Source organism: Mastigoproctus giganteus, chromosome 5 (assembly GCF_048544385.1).
Source record: "Mastigoproctus giganteus isolate SK-2022 chromosome 5, ASM4854438v1, whole genome shotgun sequence".
Classification (NCBI taxonomy): Eukaryota; Metazoa; Arthropoda; class Arachnida; order Uropygi; family Thelyphonidae; genus Mastigoproctus; species Mastigoproctus giganteus.
Window position 1 is genome coordinate 110,470,582 of NC_143579.1, and position 19,273 is coordinate 110,489,854.

At 40.7% G+C, this 19,273-nt stretch overlaps 1 protein-coding gene across 1 annotated transcript in view; it reads left to right on the forward strand.

Annotated features, from left to right (window-relative positions):
- The window catches only part of Nse4 (SMC5-SMC6 complex kleisin component Non-SMC element 1), a 166,939-nt gene that overhangs the window by 39,508 nt on the left and 108,158 nt on the right, over positions 1-19,273 (forward strand). Inside the window, exon 5 of the mRNA XM_090373402.1 lies at positions 13,388-13,490. Within this exon, the coding sequence (XP_090229528.1) occupies positions 13,388-13,490 (103 nt within the window). The remainder of the gene's footprint in view (positions 1-13,387; positions 13,491-19,273) is intronic.

Genomic DNA, 19,273 nt, shown 5'->3' on the forward strand with positions numbered 1-19,273 from the left:
CCAAAGATTTCTCGTAATCTGCCTTCGCCTGCCTAACCTCCTTTGTAACTAGGTTACAGATCAACTTATATCTATCATAGGCTTCTGTGTCACATGTTAATTTATATGTATCCCATTCATTTTTCTTCTCTGCCATATGTCTCATTAGTTCATCTGACGTCCATTTAAGCCTGAACCTTGAACAATATTTCTTAGTTGGTATGTAAAGCCTAGTAGCTTCTAAGATAAGTTCTTTGAATGCTTCCCGTTTTGAGTTTGCTGTTGGTAACATTATCAGTTGATCCCACTGTTTAGAATTTAAATACCGTCTTAGACCATCGTAGTCGCCTTTACGAAAACAATAACCCTTCCCTGATGGTAGTTACCTCCTTGAGTAAATCCCACTTGAGCACACCGTGATCACTGCCACCTAGTGGTTCCTTTATCTGCAGATTCTAAATGCATGAAGAACTACTGGTAATCAAATCAAGAGTATTGCTCCCTCTAGTTGCCTCCCGAACTTGCTCATTTAGAAAACAATCATCCAATAAATCCACAAAAGCCTTCCTAGTGTGTGAGTGACCAACCCACAAATTCCAGTCAATATCTGGGAAATTAAAATCCCCCATTATAAGACTCTCTGATTTACTGGTCCACTCTATTTCCCTGTACAGTTTCTTATTAGCATTAGCATTAGTAGAGGCATTTGATGCAAGAAAGCAAGCTTATGCAGCATCAGCCAAAAAAAAAAAAAAAACCACTTCCACTTCACCCCTCTGTTCGTTCAAAATACCCGTCCAGCTGAGCCTTAAACTTATTTAGGCTATCAACCTCCACCACAAGGGATGGAAGTCTGTTCCACCAACCAACCACCCGCTGGCTAAAGGCAAATTTCCACACATCTGTCCTACATCTGTCTTTCCTCAATTTGAATTTATGCCCTCTCAGGTGATTATTCTGAGCAAGAGGAAGAATCCCATCAGCATTGAGCATGCTCAAACCATTCAAGGCTTTGTACACCTCTATCAGATCACCTCGCTGGTGCCTAGTCTCCAGACACTGTAATTTGCAAAACTTAAGCCTTTCTTCGTAAGAGCACCCCTTTGTTCCATTCACTAATCTTGTTGCCCTTCTCTGTACTCGTTCCAGCAGCTCTACATCCTTCTTGAAATGAGGCCTCCAGACCTGTATACAGTACTCTAGGTGTGGCCTGACCATTGCCTTATACAATGGAATAATCACCTCCTTATCCCTGCTGGAAAAATTCCTGTATATCATTGACAATACTCCATGAGCTACTCTTGCAGCCTGTCTGCACTGCTCAGAGAACTTCATATCTGCCTGCACAACCACCCCCAAGTCCCTTTCATTCTCTACCACTGTCAGTGTAGTACCACAGAGTTGATACGTTGCTCTGGGGTTGCTGTTTCCCATGTGTAGTACTTTACATTTGTCAATGTTAAACTTCATTTGACATCTCTCAGCCCATCTGCTCAACCTTTCCAGATCCTGTTTGCAGCAGCATAGTGTCAGTAGTGTCCTTGACAACCCTGCCAACCTTTGTATCATCTGCAAACTTGGACATTAAGCTTGATATACCATTATCAATATCATTTATAAATACAGAAAACAATAATGGACCCAACACTAAGCCCTGAGGGACTCCACTAATAACATTAGTCCACGATGAGCAGTGTCCATTGATTACCACTCTGTCTTCTCCCCCTCAACCACCCCTTTATCCATAGCAGCAATTTGCCTCCAATGTCACACTGCTCCAATTGTCATTGTCAATGACATACAGGAATGACATACATATTGTCAATGATATACAGGAATTTTTCCAGCAGGGATAAGGAGGTGATTATTCTCTTGTATAAGGCAATGGTCAGGCCACACCTAGAGTACTGTATACAGGTCTGGAGGCCATTTCAAGAAGGATGTAGAGCTGCTGGAACGAGTACAGAGAAGGGCAACAAGATTAGTGAATGGAACAAAGGGGTGCTCTTACGAAGAAAGGCTTAAGTTTTGCAAATTACAGTGTCTGGGCACCAGACACTAGGCACCAGCGAGGTGATCTGATAGAGGTGTATAAAGCCTTGAATGGTTTGAGTATGCTCAATGTTGATGGGATTCTTCCTCTAGCTCAGAATAATCACCTGAGAGGGCATAAATTCAAATTGAGGAAAGACAGATGTAGGATAGACGTGCGGAAATTTGCTTTTAGCCAGCGGGTGGTTGGTTGGTGGAACAGACTTCCATCCCTTGTAGTGGAGGTTGATAGCCTAAATAAGTTTAAGGCTCAGCTGGACAGGTATTTTGAACGAACAGAGGGGTGAAGTGGTAGTGGGTTTTTTTTTTTTTTTTTTGGCTGATGCTGCATAAGCTTGCTTTCTTGCATCAAATGCCTCTACTAATGCTAATGCTAAAAGCCTTTCTAAGATCCAAGTATATAATATCAAAGTTATTCCCTGCATCCAGTTCTTTTGTGACTGCATCTTAGTATCCAATCAAGTTGGTCAGGCAAGACTTCCCCTTAACAAAACCATGCTGTGTCTGAGCTATAACTGAAGTCTTGTCTAAATGATCCTGCAGTGCTTCTTTAACCAGTGCCTCCATTAATTTTCCTGGAACAGAAGTTAAGCTCACAGGTCTATAATTACTTGTGTCAGCCTTTGATCCTCCTTTGTGAATTGGGGTCACATTTGCACATTTCCAGTCTATGGGTACCTCCCCTGAGTCCAAGGAAGCTCTCATAATTATGGCTAAGGGTTTGCTTACTTCCTTTGCTGCCTCCTTTAATATAACTGGATAGATCCCATCCACCCCGGGTGCCTTTCTTGTGTTTATCTTCAACAGTTTCTCCTCCACTTTACTCCCAGTTATTTCAAGATTCTGTAGCTTACTGCTAGAGTTGAATACACCTCTGGCATTCCCCTTGCTGAATAACTCCTCATGTGTGAATGTCGATGCAAAATATTCATTTAGTTTGTTAGCTACCTGAGCAGGATCATCAACAGTTGACCCATCAATATCAAGTGGACCAATCTGATTCATCCCCTTCCTTCTAGAGTTTGCATAAGTAAAGAACTCTTTGCTGTTTTTCTTTGCATCCCTTGCCAAGGATTTCTCGTAATCTGCCTTCGCCTGCCTAACCTCCTTTGTAACTTGGTTGCATATCAACTTGTATCTATCATAGGCTTCTGTGTCATGTGTTAATTTGTAAGTATCCCATGCATTTTTTTTCTCTGCCATATGTCTCATTAGTTCATCTGACATCCATTTTGGCCTAAACCTTGAGCACTATTTCTTAGTTGGTATGTAAAGCCTAGTAGCTTCCAACATAAGATCTTTGAATGCTTCCCATTTTGAATTTGCTGTTGGTAACATCATCAGTTGATCCCACTGTATAGAATTTAAATATTGTCTCAGTCTATCGTAGTCGCCTTTACGGAAGCAATAACCCTTCCCTTTACCCCTAATGGTAGTTACCTCTTTGAGTAAATCCCACTTCAGCACACTGTGATCACTGCCATCTAGTGGTTCATTTATCTGCAGATTCTTAATGCATAAAGAATCACTACTGATAATCAAATCAAGAGTATTACTCCCTCTAGTTGCCTCCCAAACATGCTGATGTAGAAAACAATCATCCAATAAATCCACAAAAGCCCTGCTAGTGTGTGAGTAACCAGCCCCCAAATTGCAGTCAATATCTGGGAAATTAAAATCTCCCATTATAAGACTCTCTGATTTACTGGCCCACTCTCTTTCCCTGTACAGTTCCTTATTATACTCATCAGAGTCATTAGGCCTATAGCACACTCCTACTCTCAATTTTGATCTCCCAATGCTTATGTCACACCAAACTGACTCAACACTGCACTGTCCAGCGATGTCGACTGGCTTCACTTCCTTGGTTTTTATGTGTTTCTTAACTAATAGCATAACCCCTCCCCCCTTCCTATCCTGTCTATCCTTTCTGTAGACGTTGTACTCCCCAAATTGCAGTTCTGCATCCCTTATATCTGTGTGACACCACGTCTCTGATATCCCAACAATATCTGCCTTTGATGTTTTGAGCAATACCTCAAATTCATCAAATTTATTTACTAAACTCCTAGCATTGGTGTACACGCAAGTATACCTGCACCTGTTTCTATTCTTAGCTACCCTAACACAACCCGTGTGTTTACTTGTACCGCAATGGCTCCCAGCAGTCTCTGAAATACCATGCATCTTGTTTTTCAGGCTTCTGCTCATTCTAACAGAAGCAGTGCAAGAATCTCTTTCACCTCTGCCAGTGGCTACTGTCAATCTATTGGTTTTTGTCTCCCCCCCAAGCTAGCAGTTTTCCGACCCACCTAACACTGCCTCGATAGCATCAGCAAATATTCTTGCACCCTTTCTATTTAAGTGTATCCCATCCCTGTAGAAGCAATGTCTCCTGTTAACAAGTACAGTCCAGGCTGAAAAAATTCTACCCCTTGAGCCTTGCACAATCTTTCCAGGGCCGAATTGATCGACAAGGCTCTCATCATATATTCCCTCCTATCGTGTCTGGGCAGAATTGCAGACACTTTCAAATTCAACCCTAATTCTCGGCTTTTGTTCAACAGTGACCTGTACTTGTTAAGTAATTCTGCCGGTCTCCTACTCTTAATATTATTAGTGCCAACGTGTACAACTATATCACCTTTTGTGCCCTTAAAAGATGATATTCGCTCTACAACGTCATCAACCTTTGCCCCTGGCAGACATACCCTGGACCTGTTCCACCTACCTTTTTTACAAAGCATGTTCCCTGTTTCCCTGACAATAGAGTCACCAACAACTACTAGTTCCTTCGGGACCAGCGTATTCTGCCTTGGAGGTTGTCTCTGTGTCACGCGATGCCCAAGTGCAAGCTCTGGCGTTGATGTGGGCAGCTGAGAGCTTGATGGGCCCCTCAATTTAGTTTCTTCGAGGGCATCCACCCTGTCCTTCAAGCTCTCATATAGGCCCACAAGAAAACCGAGTTGTTGCCTGATATCGATACACTCCTTGCATCGCGCACACACAAAGACATCCCCCTTGGCAGTATCATGTCCCGTACCTGATTGCTCTGCAAACTTATTATACTTATATCTGTGTGACACCACGTCTCTGATATCCCAACAATATCCTCCTTTGATGCTTTGATCAATACCTGAAATTCATCAAATTTATTTACCAAACTTATTATACTCATCAGAGTCATTAGGCCTATAGCACACTCCTACTCTCAATTTTGATCTCCCAATGCTTATGTCACACCAAACTGACTCGACACTGCACTGTCCATCGATGTCGACTGGCTTCACTTCCTTGGATTTTGTGTTTCTTAACTAATAGCATAACCCCTCCTCCCTTCCTATCCTGTCTGTCCTTTCTGTAGACGTTGTACTCCCCAAATTCCAGTTCTTCATTACTTATATCTGTGTGACACCACGTCTCTGATATCCCAACAATATCCGCCTTTGATGCTTTGATCAATACCTGAAATTCATCAAATTTATTTACCAAACTCTTAGCATTGTTGTACACGCAAGTATACATGCACCTGTTCTTTTTCTTAGATACCCTAACACAACCCATGTGTTTACTTGTACCCCAATGACTCCCAGCAGTCTCTGAAATATCCTGCATCTTATTTTCCAGGCTGCTGCTCATTCCAATAGATTTATTGAGTATCCAGAGCCGGAACTACCGTGGGGCGAGCACAGCCCCATCCCCAGCCTTTTAATGGCACAATCGATCAGTTATGTATTTTAAAAGTGCTTAATTTTTGAGTTAATTACAGTGGGGCCTCTGTTTAACGAACTTGTTCATAGCTAATTTTTTTGAATTCCTCTTTGGTTCTACGGAAACATTTAAAATAATTTCCGTAGAACAATGGATTACGAGAGAACTTTGTATGCATTGTTCTCACATTTAGGCAATTAGAAAGCGTGAATTAAGGGTGAATGGGATTACCGTTCCACAACGTTACTGGTGTCCATGAAACCTATGCAGCCACATTCCAAGAAGTCGTACTAGTTAATATGCTTTCATATCCAGTCAGAGGATTAAGAATATTTCCAACATGGAGAATAGCCTCTGGTCAACCTGTGTTGTGGTTCCGCTTTACTCTGACAAGAAGTCATATGTTTTTCAGAGAAGTGAGTGATCCACGCGTTTCAGTAAATTTCTCCTATGTTTATGTGGTCACATAGACAGATGAATATCTGAGTGATTCCAATATTTTGCACAGTATTCAAAGAACTAGTGATGTGGCAGTAGGGAAGTCGAGGGGAGGAATGAGGTAACTTAGAGGTAAACTTTCCGAAGATGAAATGTTGGAAGGTTTGGAAACCGTGTCGAGGCTTTCACTGTGAAGAAAATGTTCCAAAATATGGCATACAGGCAATAATTAAAAAAAAAAAAAAAAAAAAAAAAATTATGCATTATATCACCAGTATCCAAAAAAGGATTATTGAATTAAGGATTATTGCTTATATATACTTGATGTGGAAACTACTGTATAAAGATTGGTCGTGTGTTCGGGCAATGATGGGCAGTTTGTAGCTTTTGGACAGCAATATGAGAAAACAAAATGAAATATTATTTTTTTTTTATGCTAAAATAATGATAGTATATAATTATTTCACAAACACCTCATTACTGACAGTAATCACAGTTTAATTATATCAAAATCACAAATTAAAATTTGCAAACAATCATATAAATTATAATCAAACATTTAAGTATCATAATAATCTTAATATACTTAAATAATCTTAATAATAATACTTAATAGGCCGCCGTAGCTGAGTGGTCAGGTGTGTGGGTGTATAAGTACACGTGCCTTGATTGACCAGGGTTCAAACCCGTAACTGCTGAATGTGGTGCTGTGTCTTGTATTCTGTCTATCGAATTATGGAACTCCTCTGACCGTGTGGTCGTCCTGAAGTATAAACAGAAAATTTATTTATTTAAAGGCTAATCTCCATTATTTGAGTAACACTTGTCTCCATGTAGTATGCATTGTCGCAGAACGGATTGATTGTACAGTCGAATTTTGTGATTCGGTGAAGGCGATTATTGTGGAGGCATTTTCTTTCTGATTGATTTGTATAGTTGAGGGGGGCTTAGCTGAAGTAGGGTGTTTCCCCCCTATTCAGCTGGTTTAAGGTTGGTAAACGAGTTCGAGATTTAAAAACATTGTCAAGTGGAGGGGAAAACACCCTAGGCATATCAACGTAGGAGGACAGTGAGTGGCACCTGTCAATCACTGATCTGGAGTTTTACCTACTTAAATAATCTTATTATAATAATAACAAGAAAATGGGACATTTTTACTGGGGATATTTTTTCCGGGATTTGTTTGGGCCACGATGGGCAGTTGTAGCTTGCGGATGGGAATTGAGGGTTGGAGGGATTATTCCGCTTTGTGCAAACATTTTGAATCAGAAAGTTAAATATTGTGGATTATTAAACCGACTTATCAGTCTGGAATTTTTTAACGATTTAGCACTAATGATTGACATCCTGCAGGAGCTCTCTTACCTTTCAGAAGCTTTACAAAGTTGCAGCTTCACTATAGTAAAAGCATATAAATTAATTATTCTAGTTATCAATGCTGTCACTCATTTGAAAAATTCTGAAGGAAATTTTGAAGCTAAAATTAGAAGCTGTTGAAGTTGAAAGAATTTGAAGGAATCGAAAGTAAGAACACATTTAAAAAATTACGTCATGACACATTATTAAGGTTAAGTTATTAATGCAACAGAGTAATTTTAAATTAAATAAAGAAAATTACACTTGCGAGCTTTCAGCGTAATGAATAAATAATATTGTGACAGTTGAACACATTGCGGATTATGAAGACCATACATCTATCTGGAAAACCATTGCTTCAATTTGAACCGGATCGTTACGTCAAATCATTGCTCAACTATTGAGCAAAGCAGAAGATCGACAACAAATATTAATAAAGAAGTAAATTTTATATGGCAATTTTTAGAATAAATTTTTCTTGAATATTTGTATAATAATTTTTTCATGTAATCTCAGATTTTTATGTACCTTTTCTAGAAGAGTTTGTTTTTTATGTAATATCTGTTTTTATATTGTAGACTGTTTTTTGATAGTTTGTTATTTGTGATATAGGAAATATTTCGTGTTATTTTTTATTCACAATATTAAAATTTTATCATGAAAAAAAAATGTATCCATTATATTTCCCTAGTTAATAAAAAGAGAGACGAATAAAAAAAAGTGGCGCATGTGCCGAGGACTCTTGCAGTCAATGGTTTTATGTGAATCCTTCATGTTTCTTTTAGGTGTTTTGATTTGTATATTGATTACAAAAAAATGAGCTTTTGTATTGTAAATATTTTATTGAACATTCGCCAATTTTCATAATTTCTGGAAGGCAAGATACAATGGATTTATGATAACTAAAGTAAGAGATGTATACTTGCGATTGCAACGTTAAATGTCTAGAAAACAGTGTTGATTGAAATACCAATCTTGTAGTTGAAACGACATACGTAGCTGTTCAGGGTACCTAACAATGGAATGTTACGAAAATGAGAGACAAAAAAATAAATTGTTGACAAATACTTGTATTGTTGCAGTCATATGACAAATGGTTTTATTGTTGCATTCATATGACAAATACTTGTATTGTTGCAATCATACTTACTTCAGGAAGTATGATTGTATGATATATTCCTGCCGTGGATGACGTCACAGAAGTGACGTCATCTGCGGCAGGAATTCCCAAGGATGTTTCACATCAAAATGTCAGCAAAACTGCGAGCCCATTGTTAAAATATTCACAGCTCACCACTGGGTACTGGTACCAAGTGAATGGGGTGGTTTGTTGAGTAACTCTTACTCTCCTATAGATGTGCTTAGAATCTTCAGCTTAAAATAAAATTATTGTTATTATGCTATTATTTCTCCCTGATGGGGGTAGGGGGTTTCCTTCCCATGACAGGTACTGGTACCAAGTGCACAAGGTGCTTGTTATGTCTGGCTATTACTATTGCTCGAGGCACTCTCTGATTATCCTACAGTTGTATTGCAACACATCATATTAGCAAGATATTCTGAGGGAAGAAACGTTTCAAATGAGCGGGTAGCTAATGCCATGGAAATTTTCTGGAGTTTCTGAGAAGCCTTTTGCTGCTAGGTTCTTATGGAGGCTGTTTAGCACCATGCTGGTGGTTGACATGATAGAGATGGTCATTACTTGTTCCATATGCCAAATTTCTTTGACTTCCTGTCTTAGGACTGTATACCTCCTGATCTTTTCCTTGTACGTTTTCTGAAGATTTCTGGTGTTGGCACTGCTATGTTGATCAGGTAGGTAGCCCTTCCCCTCTTGTCGATGAGTGGTATGTCTGATCTGTTGTCCTGGATCGTCTTGGTTATGGCATGTTTCCAGTAAAGGTCTCTAGTATGGCTTGGCTTTCATGCTTGTAATACTATAAATTTTCTTTGATCAGTTGGTATTTTTGTGCTACCTTCTGATGTATTATCCTGACCACCTGGTCATGTATGTGAGTATACTCCATCTGGATGATCAGTCTGCATCCTGCATTGATGTGCTGGGGCCAAGCGGCATGATCAACATGTGCCATCACAATATATTTTCTGTAGTCCCTGCTGTTGATTACCTGAGCTTTAATGGTGAACAGGGTTCCTTTGGTCTCGGGAACGATCTTCCTGTTCGTGAGCCATGCGTTGAAAGCCATCTTACCTATGTAATCTTGGTGAAGGTCGTAGTATCTGCCATGGAGTGCCTTCTTTGCCAACCTTTCTGTCTGTGTGAGGTGCCTCCACAGCCAGGTGGGAAGGAGCAGCAGTGCATAGCACACGCTTCTTGATTAGACCGGGTTTTGAGCCCGTCACCACCAATTGAGGATGCGGAAAGGTCAGGGAATGACCACCGCATATTCCCGGAGCAATATGGCCTTAGTTGCAATGCTCCTTAAAAAAAAAAAAAAAAAAAATCTGTCTGTGTGATTTTGTCTCTTTGTTAAGGTTGGGTATTGTGCCATTTGTCTATCATTCTTATTGCTGGTAGATTGGTGCTGTGTAATCCTGGAAGTAATCACACAGGTTCTCAGTTGCTTTCGTCTATTGTTCAAAGAGGTCAGTCAGGCAGTCCCTCCCTCCATCTTTCCGGGCTGTGGTCAGTCTTTCGATGGCCCACTTCGGGTAGTGTTGTTGGCTCTTCATCATCATCCTCATCCTGGTTGATTTCATAATCTGCTCCAGCTCAGTGTTAGTCCCATCTATGATCGTGCAGGAGTACATTATTACTGGGCTGCATAAGTGTTTATGACTGTGACCGTGTTCCCACCATTCAGTTTTGAGGATTTAGCATTTGCTACTGGCAACATCATTTAAAAACTGTCTGATATCTAGTGTAGTCACCCTTACAGAACAAAAGCCCTTCCCTTTATCCTCGACAGTAGTTATGTCTTTAAGTAAGTCTCTAAGTCTAACATCAGCACACTGTGATCACTGCCACCGAGATTGTCCTATTCATAGTCCCAATCATATTCAAATTCTGTATCCATTATAGGAGAACACACCTGTTTCTGTTATCCCTATTATATCAACATTCTTTGATCTGGATAGAACATCAAATTTATTGACTAACATTTAGTGCAAACATTTATACTGCCTAAATTTCAAACATTTACCTATCCCTTTTAGAACCTTTGCGTTATTGTTTATATCAGAATCGGTTAACTTGTAAGTGATTATTATGATTAAAAATTTAAGTATAAACCAAGAAAAAAGGGCTATGAGATAATACGAAAAAGTATATACTGGGAGGTACTAATAATTGAATTTAAATTTAGATTAATACCTGGATATAAATTAGTTTAAGCAAGGAATGTAACTGCTTGTGAAAAGATAGTGATGCTGGGATATTCAGCTCTGTATTGGAAAACTAAAGTGTAAATGTGGTTCCATATAAATAGAACAACCTTTTTTTTTTTTTTTTTTAAATGTCAATCAGTGCCAATAATCGCAACTCACATGTATGAGGCAGAAAATGACAGATAATACCTAACTTCTCTGTCTAATAGTGTAGGTTACTCAGAATAATGCATAACCAAAATGATATCAGTATCTTTTTTTTTTTTGAAAGGCTGGTTTCTGGAGACATCTGTTTGTAATGCTTAAAATGCCTCTTTTTTTCAGAAAGTCTTTCCTTCCTGGTCAGCAGCAAATGTTTCTGATTCATTTGTTCAACTGGGTGCATTTGCTTAATACTTATATTGAAAAGTTTAGGTTCCCCACAGTGGCAGGTTTGTGTTTTGCTAATGCCTAGAACTGCCAGATTTCCTTTGAAGGGGCCATTGCCATCAGTTGCTAGATTACATTTGGAATAAATATTTTAATATTTTGGTTGTGCCACCTTTAGTCTGTGTTCCAGATTTGCAAAATACTTATTACTCTTCTTTTTACGCACATTAGCATATATGTATATGCTAATGTGTCTCAAACAGTGTCTCAAAAATATTGGTACAAACGTTTAGGGGAGGTAGGTAACATCTAAAGGAATGTGAATCGCATAGGAACCCATAACGAGAAAGGTCACGGGGAAAATAGTAGCAGAGGCACAAGAAGCAGAAATGACACAAGACAGTAATTAGTGGCAAACATTTATTTGACATAATATTAACAATGGAGTATGAGATGGACGCATTTCATGACGTTACAACAGATGCTCGAAGGTTACACCATGAGACACGATGCATACATGACACCGACGCAGCATGGATTGGCGGATATGGTCAGACACACCTGGAGTTTCTTTGACAGTAGCTGCAGCGCAGACAAGTCTTACCACGAGATCTGTTTCCGTCTCCACAGGACATTCATACACGATAGATTTGAGGGCCCCCCCCCCCACAGAAAGAAATCAAGGCTCGATAAATCAGGTGAGCGTGGGGCCAGGCAACAGGTCCACCACGGCCAATCCATCAACCCTCAAAACACCTGTTCAAATGGTCACGAACATACCTTCCATAATGGGCAGATGCCCGCCATGTTGAAACCAAATGTTGCGTCTCACATTTGCTGGAACATCATCAAATAACCCTGGTAGAACTTGTTCAAGAAAGATACGATATTTAGCGGAGTTCATGCAGGATGGTAACAGGTATGGGCTGACTAAGCAGTCACTGACCATACCTGCGCACACATTTATTGCGAAGTGGTTGTGCCACATGGGGGTGCACACCAAGTGGGTTGTTGTGAGCCCACACATGAGCATTGTGCTGATTGAATAAGCCTTCCCAAGGGAAATAAGCCTCATCCGTGACCAAAACATAGGATGGAAAATTCAAGTCTTGAACACTTTCTTGGAGAAACCACTGCGCAAAAGCCACACGTGCAGGATGATCTTGTGATCTTGGGGGAGCAGTAACTGAACCCTTTGGAGATGAAAGGGGTGTAAGGAATAGTCATGCTAGACACGATGTACACTGCAACGAGACACTCCTAAGGCAGAGGTAACGGCATGTATGCTAGTAGTAGGATTATTCTGGACAGTATTCAACACACTTTCTTCCATGCCGGGAGTTAGCGTCGAACGTGGTCTGCCCGCACTACTCCTGTTACCTCTAAATGACCCATAATTGCACAAATTTTGATGCACACGTGCAAACAAACGGTGGTCCGGTACATGTCTGTCTGGGAAGTGTTCTCCATAAATTCATTGTGCGGCTTGTCCATTGCCCTCAGCTAATCCATACACTAGGTGCATGTCTGCCAGCTCACAGTTCGTATATCAATGCATGCCCTTTGTGCAGCAACTACTTCTTGAATGAGTAAACCAGAAATTTTCCCTCTCGCAAATTGACGAACAGCACCGTGTACCGACTTACGGTGACGTTTCCGGTTATGGGGGCGCCTCCGTAGCCAGGTGGGAAGGAGCAGTAGTGCATAGCACACGCTTCTTGATTAGACCGGGGTTCGAGCCCGTCACCACCAAATACAGAGGATGCGGAAAGGTCAGGGAATGACCACCGCATATCCCGGAGCAATATGGCCTTAGTTGCCAATGCTCCTAAAAACCAAAATAACTAACTAACTAACTAACCGGTTATGGGTTCCTATGCGATTCACATTCCTTTAGATGTTACCTACCTCCCCTAAACGTTTGTACCAATATTTTTGAGACACCCTGTATATGTTAAGTACCTGTTGTCTCATCATGTCTCCCTATCTATTTCTATGCTTTGCTAAATGATTTAATACATTTTCTTTGCTTTTGTATTAGTTGTAAATACTTTAGTTTAAAAATTATTATAAAAAATAGAATTGGCTTAGAATTGTTCTTTTGTTTCATTAACATGGGAAATTTTATTCATAGATATGGAACATTTGAACCAGGAGCAGTTGTTTTACATCAGAGAAAGAGAAATGGGAAAAGTAAAGATCTAGAAGCAGAGTCCAAGAAAGTGGTTCCTAAAACTGTAAGTAGGTTTATCCCCCCTCCTCCACCCACCTATTTTAATAACTGTTTTATATATTATACAGTTTTCTAGCGGCGACCGACAAACTTAGTTAAAATAAATTTATTGACATAAACAAATAATATATACATAAAATACTAAAACAGAGATAAAATATAAAATAAAATAAAAGCGTTAAAATACAATAAGGTAAAAGCATTAAAATACAGAGTAGCATTTGAGACAAAGTGCCTCTTCAGCTTAGTCTGTGAATGGTGTACTCCAGTATATATTGTTGGTTACAATAGCAAAAATCAGCTGAACATGATCATTTATAACAAGTTTATTGTCGGTAGAACGATCGCCAGCACTCATCGCACTGCAAAACAATACATTCCATAATGGGGTGTAAGTGCACTCCCCTAGTGCGATTCATGTTACTATTACTGCTAGCTATGTGCAGTGCTATCAGCACTGGCAGTAATCATGTGAATAGTGGACAATTTCAATATCCCTTGGGGGGATCAAGATTGTGCTCTCAACCCAATAATGTTTGGTGACTGCGGATCATTAAAAATTAGCGGTTCAAAGAGTCACCTCATGTTCAGAAACCCGATCTTTCAATCTTCTGCGGGACTCACCTACAATAACATCCTCCCGTAATCCGGACACATAATGCAGTATACGGAACCACTCCGTACAAGAGGAGGAACAAGTGTTTAGACCTTAGGAATAATAGATTGTAATTTCCTCCCTGGAAGTTGCATACATCGTATATGATGGAGATGCAAAATCCCAACAAGACGTTCTGATATGCTGGGATAATAGGGGGTATGGGTGGCAGAAATAAATTCACTGATGCAAGGAGGGTTAGATTGTGCAACAAATTCGTGAGCCTGAAGCTCACGTCCGTATAGAACCTGAGGTGGATAACTGCAATTTGAAAGCTCCACCCTAATTTTGGAAATCTCCAATTGCCTGTCACCAATTGAACTAGAGTGCATCCAAGCCTTTGAGAATAAAGTACGAGCAGTGCAACAGAAATGACCGGGGGTGTGCGCAGACCCTTAATTGGTAAATTGGCCTATGCACATTGGCTTCCAAAAAACGGAAGTTACAAAATGTAATCCATGTGTTGGACTAAAACAACCAAAAAAGGTGCTCGAGTTTCTGATCCCCCGATGGACAATGGCGAAGATATCATCAACAGAATGACACCAGAAAGTGATAGGAACAGGTAAGTTCGAGAAACTTTGACTCTCAAATTCTTCCATGGTGATATTGGCCGTGATAGGACTAACAGGGGCACCCATAACTGTGCCCTGTATTTGGCGAAACAGTCATTGAACACGATGACACCCCTGTAACAGAATTAAGTACACATGATGATCGCTAGCACTTATCACACTGCAAAACAGTACATTCCATAATGGGTGCAAGTGCACTCCCCTAGTGCGATTCATGGTACCATTACTTCTAGCTGTGTGTAGTACCATGAGCTTGTTGGGAAAACTGTTTAAGCTGTTTCCAGTATTATGGATTTTTTGCGTATTATTAAAGATTTTAATATTTCTGAGCGAGGTTAATGTCTCCTTTGATGTGGTTTCTCTGTTCACTTCTGTTCCTGTACAACAGGCTATTGCCCGTGCGAGACAACTTTTGAGCAGGGATACCACATTGGGAGATAGAATCTCACTCTCTACAGATGATATTTGTACTGCTCCCATTCTGTGTTTAACAGGGGCTGTGATCCTGTTCAGTGACTCTGTATCGCCAAATACAGGGCACAACTATGGATGCCCCTGTTAGTCTTATTGTGGCCTATATTGCCATGGAAGAACTCGAGGGTCAGAGTTTCTTGAACTTACCTGTTCCTGTCACTCTCTGGTGTGGTTATGTTGTGATATCTTCGCCAATGTCCCTCGGGGACAAAAACGCGACTGCTATAATATCTCAGTTCTCCGTCACCTGTCATTTAGTTTATGTTTGAACTAGAGGTTGATAATACTTTTCCTTTTTTTTTTTTTGGTTGTTTTAGTCGAACGTGTGGGTTCGCTTTTGTAACTTCCATTTTTAGAAAGCCAGTGTGCGCATGCCCCTGGTCATTTGCATAGCACTGCTCGTACTTTATTGCAGTTATCCACCTCAGGTTCTAGATAGATGTGAGCTTCAGGCTCACGAATTTGTTGTGCAGTCTAACCCTCCTCATATCAGTGAATTTATTTCTACCGCTTACATGCCCTATTATCTGGGTGTATTGGAATGTCTTGTTAGAATTTTGCATCTCCATCACATACAATGTGTGCAACTTCCAAGTAGGAAATTACAGTCTATTATTTCTAAGGGGAAAACACTTGTTCCTCCTTTCGTATGGAGTGGTTCCGTATATAGCATTACATGTCTTGGGGGTGTTATTGTAGGTGAATCCAGCAGAAGATTGAAAGATCGGGTTTCTGAACATGAGGTGGCTCTTCAAACCGCTAATTTTGAACACTCCACAGTCACCATTATTGGGTTGAGCAGCACAATCCCCAACAGGATATTGAAATCATCCACTATTCACGTGATTACCGCCAGCACTTATGGCTTGAGGCACTGCACATAACCAGCAGTAACTGTGAATCACACTTGCACCCCATTATGGAATGTACTGTTTTGTAGTGCAATGAGCGCTGGCGATTATGACATGTATGTAATTCTGTTCTACCGACAGACTTGTGATACATGATCATGCTCCGCTGGTTTTTGCTATTTTAACCAACAATATACAGGGTGTCTCAAAAATATTGGTACAAACGTTTAGAGGAGGTAGGTAACATCTAAAGGAATGTGAATCACATACGAACCCATAACTGGAAACATCACCATAAGTCGGTACATGGCGCTGTTCATCAGTTTGCGAGAGAGAAAATTTCTGGTTTACTCATTCAAACAGTAGTCGCTGCACGAAGTGCATGCATCGATATACGAACTGTGAGCTGGCAGACATGCACCTAGTGTATGGATTAACAGAGGGCATACACGGTGTGCGCCCCCATGCGGCACAACATTGCTTCGCAATAATGTGTGGGCAGGTTTTGTCGGTGACTGCTTAGTCGGCTAATACCATCAGTCCTTGTATAACGTGTTTACACTACACAAATTCGATTATACATGATTTATAAATAGGGATACGGTGTTGCAAATAACATGAACCGAATTTGCTTATGCATAATTTGGTATTTGTGTTTACAAGGAATGGCAGTCGAATGCAGCGGAATCACCCCAGCTGAATGCAACATTTTAGCATTAGCAGAGGCATAAGATACAAGAAAGCAAGTTTATGCAGCATCAGTCAAAAAACAAACAAAAAAACCCCTCCCATTTCACCCCTCCATTCGTTCCAAATGCTTGTCCAGCTCAGCCTTAAATCTATTTAGGCTATCAACTTCCACAACAAAAGATGGAAGTCTGTTCAACTAATCAACCACCTGCTGGCTAATGGAAAATTTCCACACATCTCTTCTACAATTATCTTTCCTCAATTTGAATCTATGCCCCCTCAGGTTCTTAATCTGAGCAAGAGGAAGAATCCCATCAGCATTCAGCTTGCTCAACCCATTCAACCCATTACACACCTCAATCAGATTACCTTGCTGGTGCCTACTCTCCAGGAACTGCTATGACGGGATCGAACACCGGTCTAATCAAGAAGCATGTGTTACACACTGCTGCTCCTTCCCACCTGGCTACGGAAGCACCTACCATTCCCTGATACAAGAGTATAATCACCCTGCTAGGAAAATTTCTGTATATTATTGACAAGGTCCCCATGAACTACTCATGCAGCCTGTCTGCACGGCTCAGAAAACTTCATATCTGACTGCACAATTACCCTCGGGTCATTTTCATTCTCACTACCCTGAGTGTAGTACCACACAGTTGGTATGTTATTCTTGGGTTACTGCCACCCATATGTACTTTGCATTTGTGAGTTAAATTTCAGTTGCCTCCTCTCTTTAATGGTTGTTTCAGGGTTCTTAATGTCATTAACAACCCTGCCAACCTTCTTATCATCTGCAAACTTGAACATTAAGTCAGGCGCTTCCATAGCCACATGAGAAGGAGCAGCAGTCCGTAACACATGCTTCTTGATTAGACCGGTGTTCGATCCCGTCACCACCAAACACGGAGATTGCGGAAAGGTCAGGGAATGACCACTGCATATTCTCGGAACAATATGGCCTTAGTTGCTAATGCTCCTAAAAACCAAATAACAAACAAACAAACAAACATTAAATCCAATATACTTTCGTTGATATCATTGATAAATACAGGGTGTCTCAAAAATATTGGTACAAATGTTTAGGGGAGGTAGGTAACATCTAAAGGAATGTGAATCACATAGGAACCCATAACCGGAAACATAACTGTAAGTCAGTAGATGGCGCTGTTCATCGGTTCGTGAGAGAGAAAATTTCTGGTTTATTCATTCAAGCAGTAGTCACAGCACGAAGAGCATGCGTCGATATACGAACTGTGAGCTGGCAGACATGCACCTAGTGAATGGATTAACAGAGGGCAATGAACGAGTCACTCAACAAATTTATGGAGAACGCTTCCCAGACAGACATGTACCGGACCACCATTTGTTTGCACGTGATCATCAAAATTTGTGCGATTATGGGTCATTTAGAGGTAACAGGAGTAGTGCGGGCAGACCATGTTCGACGCAATCTCCCGCCATGGAAGAAAGTGTGTTGAATGCTGTCCAGAATAATCCTACTACCAGCACACGTGCCGTTGCCTCTGCCTTAGGAGTGTTTCATTGCAGTGTACAGCGTGTCTGGCATGACGATTCCTTACACCTCTTTTATCTCCAAAGGGTTCAGTCACTGCTTCCCCAAGATCATCCTGCACGTGCAGCTTTTGCGCAGTGGTTTCTCTAAGAAAGTGTTCAAGACTTGAATTTTCCAGCCTATGTTTTGTTAATGGACGAGGCTTATTTCACTTGGGAAGGCTTATTCAATCAGCACAATGCTCATGTGTGGGCACAGGACAACCCACACGGTGTGCACCCCCATGTGGCATAACATCGCTTCGCAATAAATGTGTGGGCAGGTATGGTCGGTGACTGCTTAGTCAGTCCATACCTGTTACCATCCCGTATGAACTCTGCTAAATATTGGATCTTTCTTGAACAAGTTCTACTAGGGTTACTTGACGATGTTCCAGCAAATGTGAGACGCAACATTTGGTTTCAACATTACGGGGTGCCTGCCCATTATGGAAGGTGAGTTCGTGACCATTTGAACAGGCGTTTTGGGGGTCGATGGATTGGCCGGGGTGGACCCGTTGCCTGTTCTCCACGCTCACCTGATTTATCGAGCCTTGATTTCTTTCTGTGGCCCTCAAATCTATCATGTATGAATCGCCTGTGTTGACAGAAATGGATCTCATGGCGAGACTCGTCTGCACTGCTGTTACTGTCAAAGAAACTCCAGGTGTGTTCGACCATGTCCACCAATCCATGCTGCGTCGATGTCACGCATGCATCACGTCTCATGGTGGAACCTTCGAGCATCTGTTGTAACATCATGAAATGCATTCATCTTGTAATCCATTGTTAATATTATGTCAAATAAATGTTTGCCACTAATTACTGTCTTATGTCATTTCTGCTTCTTTTGCCTCTGCTACTACTTTCCCATGACGTTTCTGGTTATAGGTTTCTATGCGATTCACATTCCTTTAAATATTACCTACCTCCCCTAAACGTTTGTATCAATATTTTTGAGACACCCTGTATATATGAGCCAAAACAT